The sequence below is a fragment of the Punica granatum genome, chromosome 1 (genome assembly GCF_007655135.1).
Source record: "Punica granatum isolate Tunisia-2019 chromosome 1, ASM765513v2, whole genome shotgun sequence".
NCBI lineage: Eukaryota > Viridiplantae > Streptophyta > Magnoliopsida > Myrtales > Lythraceae > Punica > Punica granatum.
In genome coordinates this window covers 54,673,884-54,690,468 of record NC_045127.1, presented here as the reverse complement: position 1 = coordinate 54,690,468, position 16,585 = coordinate 54,673,884, and the positions used below count along the sequence as shown (strand labels likewise).

General features: G+C 40.6%; 3 protein-coding genes across 4 annotated transcripts; all 3 read left to right on the top strand.

Annotated features, from left to right (window-relative positions):
* Nucleotides 1-3,087: 3,087 nt before the first annotated feature.
* On the top strand, nucleotides 3,088-7,363 carry LOC116193028 (hydroxyproline O-arabinosyltransferase 3). 2 transcript variants are annotated; one of them, XM_031521754.1, is made up of 10 exons: nucleotides 3,088-3,300; nucleotides 3,449-3,617; nucleotides 4,608-5,096; nucleotides 5,769-5,836; nucleotides 5,975-6,176; nucleotides 6,283-6,380; nucleotides 6,491-6,560; nucleotides 6,681-6,752; nucleotides 6,893-7,006; nucleotides 7,097-7,363. In XM_031521754.1, the coding sequence occupies exons 3-10, from the start codon at nucleotides 4,677-4,679 to the stop codon at nucleotides 7,157-7,159; spliced, it is 1,107 nt and encodes a 368-aa protein (XP_031377614.1). In that variant the 5' UTR covers nucleotides 3,088-3,300; nucleotides 3,449-3,617; nucleotides 4,608-4,676; the 3' UTR covers nucleotides 7,160-7,363. The 2 variants fall into 2 exon arrangements, with proteins under 2 accessions (XP_031377614.1, XP_031377615.1); XM_031521755.1 differs by having other exon boundaries at nucleotides 3,488-3,617; nucleotides 7,097-7,291.
* A 3,423-nt stretch (nucleotides 7,364-10,786) lies between these two features.
* LOC116192485 (aspartyl protease AED3-like) lies at nucleotides 10,787-13,536 on the top strand. Its single transcript, XM_031521044.1, has 3 exons — nucleotides 10,787-11,379; nucleotides 12,390-12,864; nucleotides 12,945-13,536. Exons 1-3 carry the CDS (start codon nucleotides 10,834-10,836, stop codon nucleotides 13,298-13,300), a joined length of 1,377 nt encoding a protein of 458 aa, XP_031376904.1. The 5' UTR covers nucleotides 10,787-10,833; the 3' UTR covers nucleotides 13,301-13,536.
* Nucleotides 13,537-14,684: 1,148 nt separating this feature from the next.
* On the top strand, nucleotides 14,685-16,207 carry LOC116208778 (U-box domain-containing protein 1). Its single transcript, XM_031542341.1, has one exon. It carries the CDS (start codon nucleotides 14,998-15,000, stop codon nucleotides 15,985-15,987), a length of 990 nt encoding a protein of 329 aa, XP_031398201.1. The 5' UTR covers nucleotides 14,685-14,997; the 3' UTR covers nucleotides 15,988-16,207.
* Nucleotides 16,208-16,585: the final 378 nt, after the last annotated feature.

The following is a 16,585-nucleotide window of genomic DNA, read 5'->3' as shown; positions in this document are numbered from 1 at the left end:
AAAAAAATATGAGTGATAATTTATTATTAAATAGAATAAATGATAAAAAGGTAATGATTATATTGTTGAATTGAGGAAAGAATTGAGTGGAGTATAAGAATATATTATTAAAAATTTGATTGTAATAATATGCTATGAAAAAATATGAGTGATAATTTATTATTAAGTATGAAAAAAAAGTAATGATTATGTTATTAAATTGAGAGAATAATGGTGTGGAGCGAAGTAAGATTATATTTCGGAAAACAAAGGGCACCCTACGACATGTTTTCATCGAATCCTTCCATTTCATGCTTGTGACGTGCACTATGCATGCACGAGACTCGAGAGAGACCTCTCTATGATGTGGATAGATACTAACGAATCTCATAAGAGCCCACTATTGAAGCCCACCACACAAATTGAGGCTCACCAGAGGAGGAAACTTCAATAATAGGAGGCCCAAAGGGCCAAGTTATTAGGGTAATAAGCGCATTTGAGAAGGCCCTTATAATTCTACATATATTGATCGAATAGGCGTTCGGTGTCGCTTAATAATTTCTATCGCTAGATTTACATGATGGAGATAGTAATTGAGAGGTTAGGCCGCATTGACTTTTTGGGTATAAGACAACTATTTAACGAGAGCCTGCCAACCCTGGGGGAGGCCTACAGCTACAATTTAAATTCCAGCAGCCCATCTACCTAAATGAATTTCATGTCTTCATTATATATCGATATAATATAGTTCCAATATATATTCCAGCAGCTCCAATATAGTTCTACGAAGTTTGCTCTATTGACCGATTTCTACCCATTAATTTCTGCTTTTAATACATTTTTTTCTCTGTTTAATCTGTTTTTATCGAGAAGAAGGTGAATTTTTCTTACAGCATTTCTTTTATTATTTAAAAAATAATAATTGCTTCCATTATTCTTTGACACGTGGAATGCTTGGAAGAGCTCTTTGAAACTCTCTTTTAGCATAAAGAACAAGAGAAGATGGACGTTTTCACTATTAGAAGCGTAGTGAGTCCATCGGAAATATGTCAATCATTGTCCTTCCAAATATTGCACTGACTTTAAATCGAAGGTCTTTTCGCACTTTGAAAGTAAGAACATGTCTTGTTGCCAATACATATAAAACAATGCAAGAAGACGAAAAATCCCGAGTTTAATTGGGTCGTGGGAGATCGAAGTGGAAGATCTTTGTTTATTTTAATGGGTTGACCATTTATGGAATAATTGCAAAATATGGAAATTAAATACAATTTTGCTCCCACTTGCTCCATAAAAATTATTCTATTTATTGATTAAAGGACAATTCACTTTAATCACGTTCCACCATATTTCATATGGATGATAAAGAAAAATAATTATAAGCAGCATTGATGAAAATGTTGGAAGAACATTTACCAAGACTTCAAACGTTATTATGAGGTGAAATTGATCGTAACTCGCACTAATTTTTAACGTCTAAAACTATCCAAATATTATGACAAAATTATGAATTACTTCTCTAGATTTTTAAAATACATAAAATGATGATTCACGCTGCAACTTGTAATAATCCAACTTTCTATAGTTTATGAAGGAATTAACACACTACCATTTCGAGATAGACATCTTACTTTTTTTTTTTTCGGGTGACATCTTACTTAAAGCTTAAATTGTCGAAGTATTTGGAATTGGAGAAATATAATAGTTTAAAAAAAAACATCGGTAAAGCTTAAACATTGGCTGAATACGGATGGAGCTGCAAAGGGCGACCTGAATTGCGCTAGGGTGGGTGGCTTATTAACGGAGGTGTGCGACTCCGGATAACTCTTTTTTCAGGTACCAGGTCCTACCATATAAGGGATATGTTTCAATATTTTGGAACCGAATCCTACTCTATTGGGACTTGAAAGCATAACCTACGCATAATTTGAATTATACTATTGGTTTCGAGTAATTTGTTGGAATTTGTAAATTTTTCTTTCATTTTTTCTATTCAAACACAATAAATGAAATAAATCCATCCATCCATCCATAGAAGTAAATAATTATGTAGTTCTCCTTAGAATTATGTAGTAGACAAAGCAAATAAAAAAAAGGATTATGTAGCTCTTCTCAGTAGACAAAATAAGTAAGCACTCATCGGATTCTGGAGTTACTGACATCGCACATAAAGGATTATGTGAATATAAAATAATTTTTTCCGAAAAAAATATAAAGGTCCTAGGGATCGGTTCCGTGAGTACCCTATATGTAGGAACATAAATCAAAATAGATGTTCCTTGAATTACTACTCAGACTGTACCATATTTTCAATTGAAGTTACCCGAACCCTACCCTAGTGGGTAGATTCTAGCTGATTATTGATATACCCAATATCCATGCACACCCCTACTTATTAAGGGACGAAGACTAAAGATGGCGGGGCGGTTTCATCCATAACATTGGGTAATGTAGTTGTTGCCGAGTTATGGCAGTTAAGTCGGGATTGGAAATGGCCTGGGATATTGGAACTCGCAAACTTATCCTTGAAGTGGATTTGGAAACTGTATACTGTATGCTTCGATCGAATCGTGATGGGATGGCATGAGGCTCTTGAGAAGTAGGGATGGAGTCAAGATTTTTATCTAGGGGCAAACTTATACTTTTTTGGTAAAATTTAAAAATTTCAAAGTTCAGGGGAGGCAATTGCCCCCTTGCTCCTTCATTGGCTCCGCCTCTGTTGGAAAGGATATTCGTCGTATGATCCAACGAAATTAGACAGTGATCGTGGAGCATGTCTTCAGGGAATGGAACAGATATGCGGATTGATTGGCAAACTATGTATTATCGTTTCCTATTGGGCTCCATAGATTAAATCTCTACCCATCTAGGCTCGATTTTTATTATTTGATGATATTATAAGAGCCATCTTACCTCACTATTGTACTGTCTAATTATTTTCTTTAATTCATTTGGGCTACTGCCCATTTCACCCAAAAAAAATGGTGAAATAGAATGAAAAAAAAGAGTAATTATTCTTTTCCTTTTACGATCTTTGTTATATTTTATTATTTCCTCTTTTGGGAAAAATAAATAAATGAAATTGCTGGAATATATAAGGCCCCGTCGATCGCGGTGACTCGGGGAAGACGGACACGCAGAGAGTGAACGAACAAAAAGAGCTGCTTTTGCAGTTTGCCTCCCCGACGAAGTTTCGGATCCAAAGAACCAGAGAGTCAAGACAGCAATCTCCTCCTCCCCCCGTTTCTCTCTTTCGATTTCGCATGTCATTGTCTGTAATCTGGGCTTTCGTCTTCCCATTATCGATCCCTCAGAGCTCAGGTGTGTCTGTCTATCTGTCACTTGTGTTCTGCTGCGATTGAGCTGTGGTGTATTTCTTCTTGGTTTGCTGGATTTCACCCATTTCTTTAGTGCCAACTTGGTTCCTGCATGGGTTGACCCAGTTCTCCATTTGAATCTCTTTATCTAGCCTCGATCTTGCGACTGTCATCTGTGATATCCCTGGCAGAATTCTCACTCGGCTTTGACTTTGATCAATTGGTGCATTCCTGGGCTCGACCCTTTTGCCGATTGCTTGCTCCCTTGTCCGGATTGCTCTGCGGAGCTCGAATGCTGGTGGCAAATCAAACCTCTCCGAGGTAAATCATGCAATGGCTCTGCTCAATTGCTTTCTGTCATCGTTTTTACTTGCATCGTTTTGTAGGATTTATTCTGCCGTCAAAGGGTGTATCGATAACCGAAGCTTTCTCGAGTCAGTGATCCGATAATCATGATACTTTCAGCTGGACATTTACCTTAGATTGCTGAGCTGTTAACTTTCTGAGGTTGACTTGAATTAGACATAAGGTCATTCATTTCACTAGACAGCTCGTGTTTATGTAGTTTAGCTCTTATATAAGATCTCAAAGAATGTGGGTATGTTGAGATGCGGATTATCTTATCTGGGGTTGGGCTTTGAGAGCAGCAGGGACTTCTCCTAGAGTTGGTCCAGGGGACTCCTGAGAAATTTTCGTGGTTAAAATTTTTTTGTTGCTGATAACTACTCTGAGAAAATTACCATTAAACTACAAAGGGATGCTTTTACCTTTGATTTTGAAGCTGATCTAGCATTAATTATGCACAGCCAGTGTAACGTTCATGTGGCAATGCATGATCCATTTCCTGGTACGTGACCTTCAGGGTATATAGTGGCAATATTTTGCGGTTTTTATGATTGGGTTCTCCCCATGATATTTGCCAGATGGCTGAGATAGATGGTTACTAAATTATCCTCTTATATCATCAAATGTATGGGCTTTAAGGACTATCCGATGAAATACAACTACATGTTACAATACACAATCTTTTCCTCATCCGAAAGCGTGTTTCATTTTTCCCACTGCATTCATAGGTCCCGTAGAAGTTCATGTAACTTGATGAATTGCACATTATATGTTGGGTCTAACACAATGAAGTTTGTCTCATCTGTTTGGTATTCCTTTTTAGGTGTTTGAGCTCTTATAAATCTCTCATCCTCATGAAATCTAAATCAAATTATATTTCTGACTTAATTCTGTACACGTTATGTGAATTGTTAGAAACTATTTCATACGTTTGACATGTCCACTTTGTTCTGGCTTTGGCTGCAGGGCTGGAAAACTTAATGGAAGTTTTGGAATGTGGAGAAGCTTAAGCCTTTTCATTTGTTCCTTAAAACAATGATTGGTAGGAAAACCATGGCAAGGGCATCCCCATTACTACTGGTTCTCTTAGCTTGTGGGTTTTGCTTCGCGACTTATAACTTGCTAACCATGATAATGCACAACCGAGTGGTTGGGAGAGGGGCTGGTGATGAATCAGATGGTCTATTAGTATCGGACCCCATTATTGAGATGCCGGACAATGTAAAGAAACCGAGAAATGCTAAATTGCCTTTTCATATTGCCCTAACAGCAACTGACGCCCCTTACAGCAAGTGGCAGTGCCGCATTATGTATTACTGGTATAAGCAGCAGAAGGATTTGCCTGGGTCTGAAATGGGAGGATTCACTCGAATTTTGCATTCAGGGAGTCCTGATAACTTGATGGATGAGATTCCTACAATGGTGGTTGATCCTCTTCCAGCAGGCCTTGATCGGGTAGGTCTTGAGATACAGTACATTTTGGATATACAGTTGTGGATTTACTCTAAAATAGCTGTGTTTCTTGCACTTGAAGATTTTAGATGCTAAAAGGAAAAAAAATGTTTTAGCGAATCTGCTAGCTTGGCAATTGTTCAGTTTGTGACTACAAATAATTACAATTACATGTTTAAAGCAGAAGCTATCACCCTGCATCCTTTTTAGCAGGTGGGCAAATAATATTCAGATATTGTGGTGAGAAGAAATCACACTCATAACTATGGCTTTCTTTAGATGTTCAGTTTTTGTAGCCATTCCTGGGAATGGTCTGTAAGATAACTGGCAAATTAGGAATATTATTTCATAGAAGGAACGAATAGTTTGGATCTGTCATGGACTTGCAGTGAAGTCCTAAACTATAAGGGTGCGTTTGGAAACAGAGTTTGATTTTGATTTTGATTTTGATTCTGGAAAATGACAAATGAGATTGTATTATAAATTTGATTTGGGAAACGTGTGTTTTTGTTGTGTAGTGGGTAGAGTTAAAATCAAAATCATGATTCTAAAATTAAACTCCGTTCCCAAACAGAGCCTAAAATTCTTTTGCCTTGTATTCCATGATGATGGTCAAATATTTCTGATCAATATTGGTATAACTCCATAATTGTTTGCTTCTTTGTTTTTAAACAGGGATATATCGTCTTAAATAGACCATGGGCATTTGTGCAGTGGCTGGAGAAGGCTACAATTGAGGAAGAGTGAGTTTCTGTGGAATTAGAAAGAGGAAAAAAAAAAGAGAAAAGAAAAGAAAAAGAAAGAACATAGATTAGTTAAACTTCGCATAGTAGCAGGATTAATCATTTCCTGAATTCCTTATAATTTTGTGGGTGATGCAGATATATACTCATGGCAGAGCCTGATCACATATTTGTTAGACCTGTGCCCAACCTGGCTCATACAGGATATCCTGCTGCATTTCCTTTCTTCTACATCAAGCCTGATCAGAATGAGAAGATCGTAAGAAAGTTTTATCCCGAGGAGATGGGTCCTGTGACTAACATCGACCCAATTGGAAACTCCCCAGTAATTATCAAGAAGGTGAATATTCTCCTGTATCTAAAATATGAACATATCTTGGAAACTCAATTATTGTATTCTAAATTAAGCATGTTCCTTTCATGAACATATGAATTCTATCATTCAGGATCTTTTGAAAAAGATTGCTCCGACATGGATGAATGTATCCTTGAAGATGAAGGAGGATCCAGAGACCGACAAAGCGTTTGGATGGGTCCTAGAAATGTATGACATTAAGAACCTCAGAATAATAATTCTGAGATAAAATATGTAAGATAGGATATAAGCTTTGATCTTAACAAGGTTCTCTTTTCTCTTTTGTTTGTCCAACTAAGGTATGCGTACGCTGTAGCATCAGCTTTGCATGGAGTGCAGCATGTTCTCCGTAAAGACTTCATGTTACAGGTCTCACATATATATCCGATTCCCATACATCTTATTTTTCATAATAATCGGGGTTCCAATCTCTTCCTTATCAGTTTTATTTTATTTATTTATTTGTGCATTTATTTTGTAATTTTTCAGCCTCCGTGGGATTTGGAGACGAAGGATAAGTTCATAATTCATTACACTTACGGGTGTGACTATAACATGAAGGTCTGATTATTGTCTGTTTGACTGGTCAGATCAAGTTTAGACTCTGAAGAACTCTTTGTGATGGATTTTCATAAACTGTATCCTTTCCTAGACCCGATTGTGTTGTATTTCTGAGTTAATGGCTGTTGGGCTTGTTCTAGGGGGAGCTCACATATGGGAAGATTGGCGAGTGGAGATTTGACAAGCGGTCATATCTACGGGGACCTCCACCAAGAAACCTCTCATTGCCCCCGCCTGGAGTTCCGGAAAGTGTGGTAAGTATCAGATTCGAACCACGTGATGCATATCGCTGGAAACTAACTTGTTGACCGCTGTTTGCTCATATGCTCCTTTTATGTTTGCAGGTGACCCTTGTAAAGATGGTGAATGAAGCGACTGCTAACATTCCGAATTGGAATACCGAATAGGGATCACTTGCTGTGAATGAGATAAGTCCATGGGACCTGTCATTTTTTGGGGGACTAATCTCTTTTCCTTTCTTCACTTTCCTTAGATGTTCAGGATGATGGCTTGTATACAAATTTTGGGTGTATCCTGAGAAAAAAATATATTTAAAAAGAAAAAAAGGAAAGAGAAAAGATATTTGGAAATAATAACGTTCGTACATATCTGGTTTCTTCTCTTCCATCCTTCTCCAAGAGGACTCCTTTGCTTTCACGGATCAGAGGAAGAGAAGTAAAAAGCAGAAGAAGGTACATAAGCAGGGGGTTATATCCCGTGAACTTGAATGGCAAACCAAAGAAAAGAAGCTTCCCCTCGTAATGCTCCTTCCTATGAATGGTCTAGTCCTTCGTCTTTGGTTGTGTCAAGTAGTTCGACAGACAGCAACGTCCTTGCTGAGTTACGGGAAGCCGATTGGACAGGCTAACGACTTAACACTCTGCTCATGTGAAGTTTGCCAGCACAGCGCACCTCTAATTCATTGCCATAGTATATATTCTCTGCTGGTAACAACACTGCGTGCATCTAAATCTAAACTGAGAGATTAGTGCCGCATGGTGAAAGAAAGCGGGAAGCGGTTGGGCCGATTAGTGGTAAAGGTCGGGAGAACGATCACCGGCACGAGCACGCAAGTCCCAGTCGTCTGGGACTAGTACAACAAAAGGCCCACGGAAAAATAATTGGGGTGCGGTCCCTCTCTTCTGGAGCAACTGTTTGAACTTTCTTCTTTTTGGATTGGCCATCAATCATCATTCATCAAAATCATCTCTGGTGATTTTGGTTATCGGCCTCAACGGCTTTGTCGGCAAACCCGCTGTTCGTTCCTCGCTGGTCCGCTGCATCTGAACGGCTTCTGCCAGCTGCATTTTCTTTTGCATTATTGTCCTCTAACCCTTTACTCTGTTCAACGACATCCTCGATGTTTGTTTCCTTTCTTCTAGAATGGCCGATGCGAATCTTGATCCTTCGTTAATCCTTACCTATAATAATGTGTCCTATAGGAGCTAATTAAATTTGCTGCGAAATGTCCAAGGTCACTTCACTGCCGTGACACTGACGGGAGGGAAGGAAAGGAGGAAAACTTTCTATTGAAAAAGATAATAGAGAGATAAAAAGCTGCCCGTGACAATTTGTCCTATATCTTATATCTTTAAAGATGACAAAACTAAATTAAATGAGATGGTAACAGCAGAGCAAGTGAGGAAAAAAGATGAAAGATATTCATAAAAGAAAGTCGAAAAGATTGAAGATAAAGGGGTGCATTGTAATGATCGATATACGTCTTAATCTGGTACTACAAAAAAAAGTCATTTCACGTTCGTTTATTAGCATTACGATTTTCTATAGTTTATTATGTTCCTTCTTTTATGTATTTACCAGACTTATAAATTTCTCTCGCAACCAAAACGTTACAAAAGATGCTCCTGACATATCTTTTTTTTTTTTTTACCCCCTTTTCAGCGGTGAAGTGAATAAAGGACATGTCTGCAAAAAATTTGCCCCAACCACGACTTTCTTGTTCACACTTCGCCTTCTGTTCTTTACTGTTAAGTTCTGTCGCTATTGCTTTTCAAACATTGGGAAGAAAAAAGTGTCTTCTTCTTCAGCGACATCCATCCACCGACAACGCATATTGTATCTTTAAGTGACATATATACGATATACCTATCTATCTATATGTATATGTGATGAGAATATGCTTCTTACTATGCATTTTTTTTATCGCTCAAGCTCTCACCTGCTCCCTTTTTTATTAACTCCATGCACGTGAACTTGTGCTATATTCCAAAATACGTGCAACTTATTATTTCGAGTTAATTAAATATTTTAAATATTAATTATTTACTAATGGGTGAATTCTGGGTTAAAAGTGTGTATGGAACCAGCAGTCGCTGGCCTTTTTTTTTTCTTCCCCCTCTTCCGTGAAAGCATCGCAGTTGGGCAATGGGCTAACCTGATGAGTTGTGAGAACAGTGGAAAAATCACATGCCATTTCCATCTGACCATGTGGAGTTGCCAGCAAATAGACAAAGGTATATATGAATGAATCAAAGAGCACAACACCCCCATAGAATTCAAGATATCATTATTTATTTTTATTAGTACTATTAATTGATTAGTAACTAAGGAACAGAAGAATTCTTCCCCTTTTTGTGTGTATATATATATATATATATATAAGAGCCAAACAGAAACCAGAGGCTGATCTTATACAAGAAAGTGAACATGCTTTCTCCCATCCTCTGAATTGAACATCTACGTGCGTCTCGGTGGTATATATAATCTAAGAGAAAGGGACAGAGCGGGTGGTGCGAAGAAGATCGAGATCTCAGTTTCGGGTTTGAATCAAGAATCGTAAAATTTCACGTGTATCAACAAACATAAACAGACATCAAGTTATAATTCTCTCTTCACATAAACTATAATAATAATAATAATAATAATAATAATTGCAGCTATAGACAGGCAGGGCATGCATATTGGATTCTGATCAAATCAAGATTTTAGTTATTATGGTCAGCATCCAAGTCACTATGACATTTCCATTGACTGAGATGTGGAAACTATACACGACATTCTTTTTCTTTTTTTTTTTATCTCACTTTCAGATTTATCAAAGCCTATATATAATAATACAAAAAAAATGATTTCTATATAATACTATCTCAAGAAAAAGAAAACTATATAATATGATGCAATCATTCGAGTTCCCTTTAGTGGTTCATTTATTTTTTCTTTTTCGCCATAATAATAAGGTACGAGCACCCTGTGAGAGATGAAAAGAAAAAAGAATATTCCCCTGATCTTAATCAACACAATCACCTCACTAAGAAAGAGTGCACATATAAATATATATTATGTAAAAAATAAATAAATGAGAGGTAATTAGTTCTTTATTCATTAAGCAAGAATGATGGAAAAGATACCCATCCCGATGCTGAGCCGAGATATCGATCAAGATGCAGTGAATGGATGAATGAACGGGCACTATATGCAACTCATATATGGAGCTAGCATGCAAAGTAAAGGCTATACATACATACATACATACATACATACATATATATATAATGATCCCTTTAGAGGGTCACTTTGGTCTGTTCCCCTTCCCCACTTACACAGTCCACGCATGCCCAACTTTCCCCCACCCCATCGGCAGTACTATAATATCATTCATTTACTAGACACAAAAATACATAAAACATTCTGTCTTTCTTATTTATCTTGTTGTGTACACTACATGTGTCCTTCATCGTTTATATGCAGCACTATCGTATATCCGAACAATATATAATTTCTGAGACATGCCGACGATGAACACGATCCGGTAACTCACATGTCCAACCAAAGAGGCTGTCGAGATATGCAACACTACTCGGTTCCATAATTAGCAGTTTATATGATATTAGATGGTGATCACACACATGTATATATATATTGTAATGTCATATATATCATCTCAATCGTTTTTGGGTCATATAATTCCATAGTAACAAACGGTCCAATCCAAGAATCGAAATAATAGACAGATCATCGGGGCATGCATTGCGTTGCTGCCATGGCCCATGCCTCTATAAATACTCATGTGAGACGACACATCCCACCTGTCCACAACACCCCAAAGCAATAAGCTGAAGCCATGACGACGACGACAAGGGCAACCCCACAATCCTCTTTCCTCCCTGCAGCCTGCAACTGCGTCCTTCTTATCATCTTCTTCCTCCTTCTCAGCTCTCCTTCCCAAGGAGCCAAAAACCCTACCCCAGCTGCAACCCTATGTGACCCCGAAAATGATCATGCCGATGATGGCTCAACCCTCAGGGTGTTCCACACCTTCAGCCCCTGCTCACCCTTCAGGCCCAAGGGCCACCTCTCGTGGGAGGACTCCATCCTCGAAATGCAGCAGAAGGACGTGGCCCGACTCGGGTTCCTGTCCAGCCTCGTGGCCGGGAAGTCGGTTGTCCCCATTGCCTCAGGGCGGCAGCAGGCCGTGCAGAGCCCGACCTACGTCGTGAGGGCCAAGGTGGGGACTCCGCCAAAGACGCTGCTCATGACCATGGACACCAGCAACGATGTCGCCTGGGTGCCTTGCTCCGGCTGCGTCGGCTGCTCCTCCACCGTGCTCGCCTCCACCAAGTCCACCACCTTCAAGTCCCTCGGCTGCTCATCCCCTCAGTGCAAACTGGTACAAAACTACGTATATCATTTGCATTGTTGGTCCATTGCATCTTATATATATATATATGGTCACAAAAGAAAAGAGAAAGTCATGAGTTGTAACATAATAAAATAAAAATCTTAACAATTAAATAAATAAGCACAAATAATCTGACCACGAATATCGATTATGAAACCTCTTGGTTATTAGCAAGGTTGTATCACCTACACCATCTTTGATTAAGTTAGTTAAATATTATTTCATAATTACTTAATTTAATTGCACTCCTAATTAACAGAAATAAACTACTTGTCGAGTCTTGTTGATGGTGAAAATCTATACTATGAGAGTTTTATCCCTTAATAGGTTGATCCGATTCAACTTGATTTGTCGAGATTCACTGGACTTTTCGGATATCATCGCATGCCAAAAAAAAAAAGACCAGTACTAGATTTGTGATGCTGAATTTTTTCGGTTGTGATGGAGGCACATGAACGTAGTACAATGAATGAGAGATATACTAATAACTAATAAAGAGTACAAATAGTCATACTGAGTATTGAACTTATACATCTTAGTTGTCAGCCGAGAGCGTATAGTATTGTGTTACTCTTTTTTATTGTGATACTAAGTTTTTGATGGGAGGATTTTGCAATGTTTCGTAAGTTAGCATCTTGTGGTAATGATAAGATGGTCACGAGACTATCCTAAAGTGGAAAATTTTTATTAGCTTATGGCGTATGACATATGATATGCCCCATGATAGATAAGACTTAGTGGATGTCATTTCGTGGTTTCACAAAATAGATAAATAAATAAAAAATCGTCAGGTCATGCGCCAAAAGTAGCCTATTCAATCATTGTACATCAGTACCCCTACTCCCGTGATTGCTGCGATTGCACTCGCCACCGGTGCGCGTGGGACTACATAAACTAGGCAGCGCTCCGCAGCAATTATAATTGTACGAGGACAAAGTCCCCAGACAGAGAGCAGTAAATATGACTGAACCCCACTTGGACGCACGTGACTGTTTCAGGTACCTGGCCACACCTGCAACAGCGGCGCGTGCAACTTCAACACAACCTATGGCAGCTCCACGGTGGCGTTCAACCTCTCACAGGACACGCTGAAGCTCGCCGCTGACCCGATCCCCGGCTACACATTTGCCTGCATCCAGAAGACCACCGGCAGCTCGGTCCCGCCGCAGGGCCTACTGGGCCTGGGCCGAGGCCCGCTCTCGCTCCTGGCCCAGACGGAGAACATCTACAAGTCGACCTTCTCCTACTGCCTGCCCAGCTTCAGGTCCCTCAACTTCTCTGGGTCCTTGAGGCTCGGTCCGGTCGGGCAGCCGCCGAAGATCAAGTCCACCCCGCTGCTGAAGAACCCGAGTCGGTCTTCCCTCTACTACGTCAACATGATCGGGATCCGAGTTGGCCGGAAAGTCGTCGACATTCCCCCGAGCGCCTTGGCGTTCAACCCGACCACTGGAGCCGGAACCATATTCGACTCCGGTATGTTTCAAATATTCCACACTTTGCATTCCAATACCAATACCGTGCTGACATAAAAGTTCTCGTGGATTTGAAATCAGGCACGGTTTTCACCCGGCTAGTGCGACCGGCATACGAAGCTGTGAGGAACGAGTTCCGTAAGCGGGTAAGGAAGGCGCCCATCACAACTCTCGGGGGATTCGACACCTGCTACTCCGGCCCGATCACCCCGCCGACAGTGACGTTCATGTTCAAGGGGTTGAACATGACGCTGCCCCCGGACAACCTGCTCATCCACAGCACGGCTGGGAGCACAACCTGCCTGGCCATGGCAGCATCCCCGGACAAGCTGAACTCAGTGCTGAACGTGATCGCCAACATGCAGCAGCAGAACCACCGAGTGCTCTTCGACGTGCCCAACTCTCGCCTTGGGTTGGCCCGGCAGCTCTGCTCCTGATCCCATTAGAATTTTATCATTCTGAGCTTTCAATTGGGCTTTGGTGTGGCAAAATTGCTAATCTATTCGGCTTCATTTCCTATAGCTTGCTGCTGTTTTATTGCTGTACTAATCCCATTGATAGACTTCCTTCCTATGGGTGTGGCCTATGGGGGATATATTTGATTAATTTGGTGGAGTTCGGTTTGCTAACGGTTTTCATGATCTATAAATAAAGGCTGTGTTATGGATTGTTATTGGACCGGGCCGCTCTTAGTAATACGCCACCCGCCTCAAGGCCCGATAACAAACCATCGGCTGTACGTCTATTACCCGTTTGGTTTCAGGGTCGATTTTTAAAATTATTAATTTTTTCTTTTTCTTTAATTTTTTTTAACCATTCAATTCAATTTTTAATACTAAATTCTCTCAATTATTCATTACTTTTTTCACACTTTTTCTTATAATTCAACAATATAATCATTACAACTCAATTAAAATCAAAATTTAACTTAACTCAACTCTAAAACCAAACACACCAAATTTTTTTGGGGATAAGTCTGTCCATAATTCCTTCTTTTTTTTTCTCAATAGTAACGATAATTTCATTTATTACTTAGAAAGGCATACGGGGAAAAATATTCAGGAAAAATTGTAAAATCAAGACAATAGTTGGAATCTCCTAGGCTAATCACAAGGGCAAATACAAAATGAATAATCACCTAAGAAAATCAGCACATTACGCTGCAGATCAGCCTCCTAAAGCCTCGATCGGGACCTGCTACCAGCCATAGTGAAGACTGGGCGGGCGGAGAGGTTCCTTAGGTCCATAATTCCAATCGTCCATAATTCCTTCATTCATGCTAAACTTTAACATCTTAATCATGAAATGAATTCATATCTTATCATCTCTTACTTAGTAAAATAGAAATAAATCGTTATTGGTTCTTACTTGGACAGTGGTAAAAGATAGTAAAAAAGCCCAAGCAGAAGATAAAACACAAATAATTTCCTGATCGGATAATGACATAACTAATAATTAAAACATAAAAAAAATTAAAATAATAATCAAGAGATTTTAATGGCATGTTTGGTTTTAAGATGGTATTTTAGAATCACAATTCTAACTTTAACTCTATCCACTACAAAACAAAATAACTCATACAAAGTCAAAGAGTGCGCCCCATTTATATCACTTTTTTCCACAACAAAACAACATAACATATACAAAGTCAAAGGTGAGCCCCATTTATACCACTCAAAATCAAAATCAAAATCTGATTTTAAAATCCTATTATGAAACCAAGTTGCGTTTAATTATTTCTTGACACGGTCCTGATTTCGCTTGTAATCGGGAAAATTAAAAAAGGAAAAACTGAACCTCCATTAAAAAAGGGAAAGAAAAAGAAGAAGAAGAAAAGAAATAGTATTGTATGTGGACGGGGTCAGCTGCAAAAATGGCGTAGTTTAAGCGTTTCGGCAGTCAAAAGCTTGATGAGATGGAGATCGGGGATTAGGTCGATCGCCCTTTTGACTAATCTCCTTCCAGTCTCTTCTTTGCCCACCAAGTGGGAAAGCAAAGGTCCCTTTCGTGCTTCTCTCTCGATCTCTGAATTGTCTATTTCCCTGGTTGCCAAGGGGTGATTGAAGCTGAATTTGAGCATCGGTTGCTGGGTAGAAGGAGGAGGAGGAGGAGAAGAAGGAGTATAGGTTTGACGATGGAGGTGAAGCGTAGGACGGCGAAGTCCCTGGTGACGAAGCTGAGCTCTGTCTCCGAACAGACACGGACAGAGGCCCTCTGCGAGCTGCGTCTCATCTCCAAGCAAGACGCCGACAGCCGCCCCCTCTTCGCCGACGCCGGAGCCATCCCTTACCTCGCCGAGACCCTCTACTCCTCTTCCCACGAGGCCCAGGAGAACGCCGCCGCTACCCTTCTCAACCTCTCCATCTCCTCCAGGGAGGCTCTCATGTCCACCCGCGGCCTCTTCGACGCCCTCGCCCACGTCCTCCACAACCACTCCTCCACCTCCACCTCCCCAGCCGCCGTACAGTCCGCCGCCGCCACCCTCCATAGCCTCCTCATTGTCGACTCCTACCGCCCCATTATAGGTGCCAAGCGTGACATCATCTACGCGCTTATCGACATAATCCGCAGCCCCACCTCACCTCCTCGGTCCATCAAGGACGCGCTAAAGGCCCTCTTTGGGGTCTCCCTATATCCCCTCAACCGCCCCACCATTATCCACCTCGGCGCCGCCGGGCCTCTCTTTGGCCTCATCCTCAAGGACGGGAGGGTCGGGATCGTGGAGGACGCCACCGCAGTGGTCGCTCAGATTGCCGGGTGCGATGAGAGCGTGGAGGCCTTCCGGAATGTCTCCGGTATCAGCGTCCTGGTGGATCTGCTCGACTTCTCGACGGGATCGAGCATGAGGATAAAGGAGAATGCGGTCGCTGCTCTTCTCAACCTTGCGAGGTCTGGGGGGGAGAGGGTGGTGGATGACATCCGAGTAATGGGGCTCGGAGTGGTTGATGGGATCACTGATGTGGCTGAACATGGGACCACGAAAGGGAAGAGCAAGGCGGCTGCCCTGCTGGGCCTGATTGATTCTAATGCCCTTGGCAGTGGCGGCGGAAGCGGAGGGAGCAGCGGGAATCTGTTCCGAGATTCGCCGAGGAGGTTCGAGTACTTGCTCCGCCAATCTTCTTGAATTGGAATGCTTTATTGCCAATACATGTTTGCCTTAGTTGTAATTCTATTGTATTTGTGAAAAGGGAATCCATCCTATAGAATTGTTTTGTTCTTCCTCTCTTTATATAGTTTTCTTGGTCTGAGATTGTTAGATTATTCAATTAGTGCATTTTTTTCACTTATGTTGTATATATGCTAACCCTTGAAATCAGAATGTTACTCACCTTACCTTCGTCTCATTTTTTTCAGTGTTTGCTTATGAATGCTATTAGTTTTTGGTAGACCCTTTGGTTGGTAATTTTAGCGTAGATTAAAGATGTCTGTTCCAGCAAGATAAGAAGTCGAAAAGGGATAACTTCGTTGGAGGAGATTGTAGTGGCTACATGAAAAAATAGGTTAGTGGCACGGAATTGTTGAAGCTCATGCAGAATGGTTGTCGATAGCGGCTAATGATGTGCGCGAGAGTGTGGTAGGAATATATTCCAGACTTTCTAGAGCACTACTTGATGCTCTTCCGGACATAGTGATAGATTCTTATGTCCAAACCCCAACAACCTGGCCCCGGCCCCCCTTCCCCCCAAACCAGAAAGAAGGTAATACGCATATTTTACTTAGTG

Bases quoted from the DNA above. Each gene is read 5' to 3' on its own strand.
- LOC116193028 (XM_031521754.1), top strand. From the start codon at position 4,677: ATGATTGGTAGGAAAACCATGGCAAGGGCATCCCCATTACTACTGGTT. The intron at 6,381-6,490 runs GTATGACATTAA...TGTCCAACTAAG, and splicing joins TTTGGATGGGTCCTAGAAAT to GTATGCGTACGCTGTAGCAT. The intron at 6,753-6,892 runs GTCTGATTATTG...GGCTTGTTCTAG, and splicing joins GGTGTGACTATAACATGAAG to GGGGAGCTCACATATGGGAA.
- LOC116192485 (XM_031521044.1), top strand. From the start codon at position 10,834: ATGACGACGACGACAAGGGCAACCCCACAATCCTCTTTCCTCCCTGCA. The intron at 11,380-12,389 runs GTACAAAACTAC...TGACTGTTTCAG, and splicing joins CATCCCCTCAGTGCAAACTG to GTACCTGGCCACACCTGCAA. The intron at 12,865-12,944 runs GTATGTTTCAAA...ATTTGAAATCAG, and splicing joins CGGAACCATATTCGACTCCG to GCACGGTTTTCACCCGGCTA.
- LOC116208778 (XM_031542341.1), top strand. From the start codon at position 14,998: ATGGAGGTGAAGCGTAGGACGGCGAAGTCCCTGGTGACGAAGCTGAGC.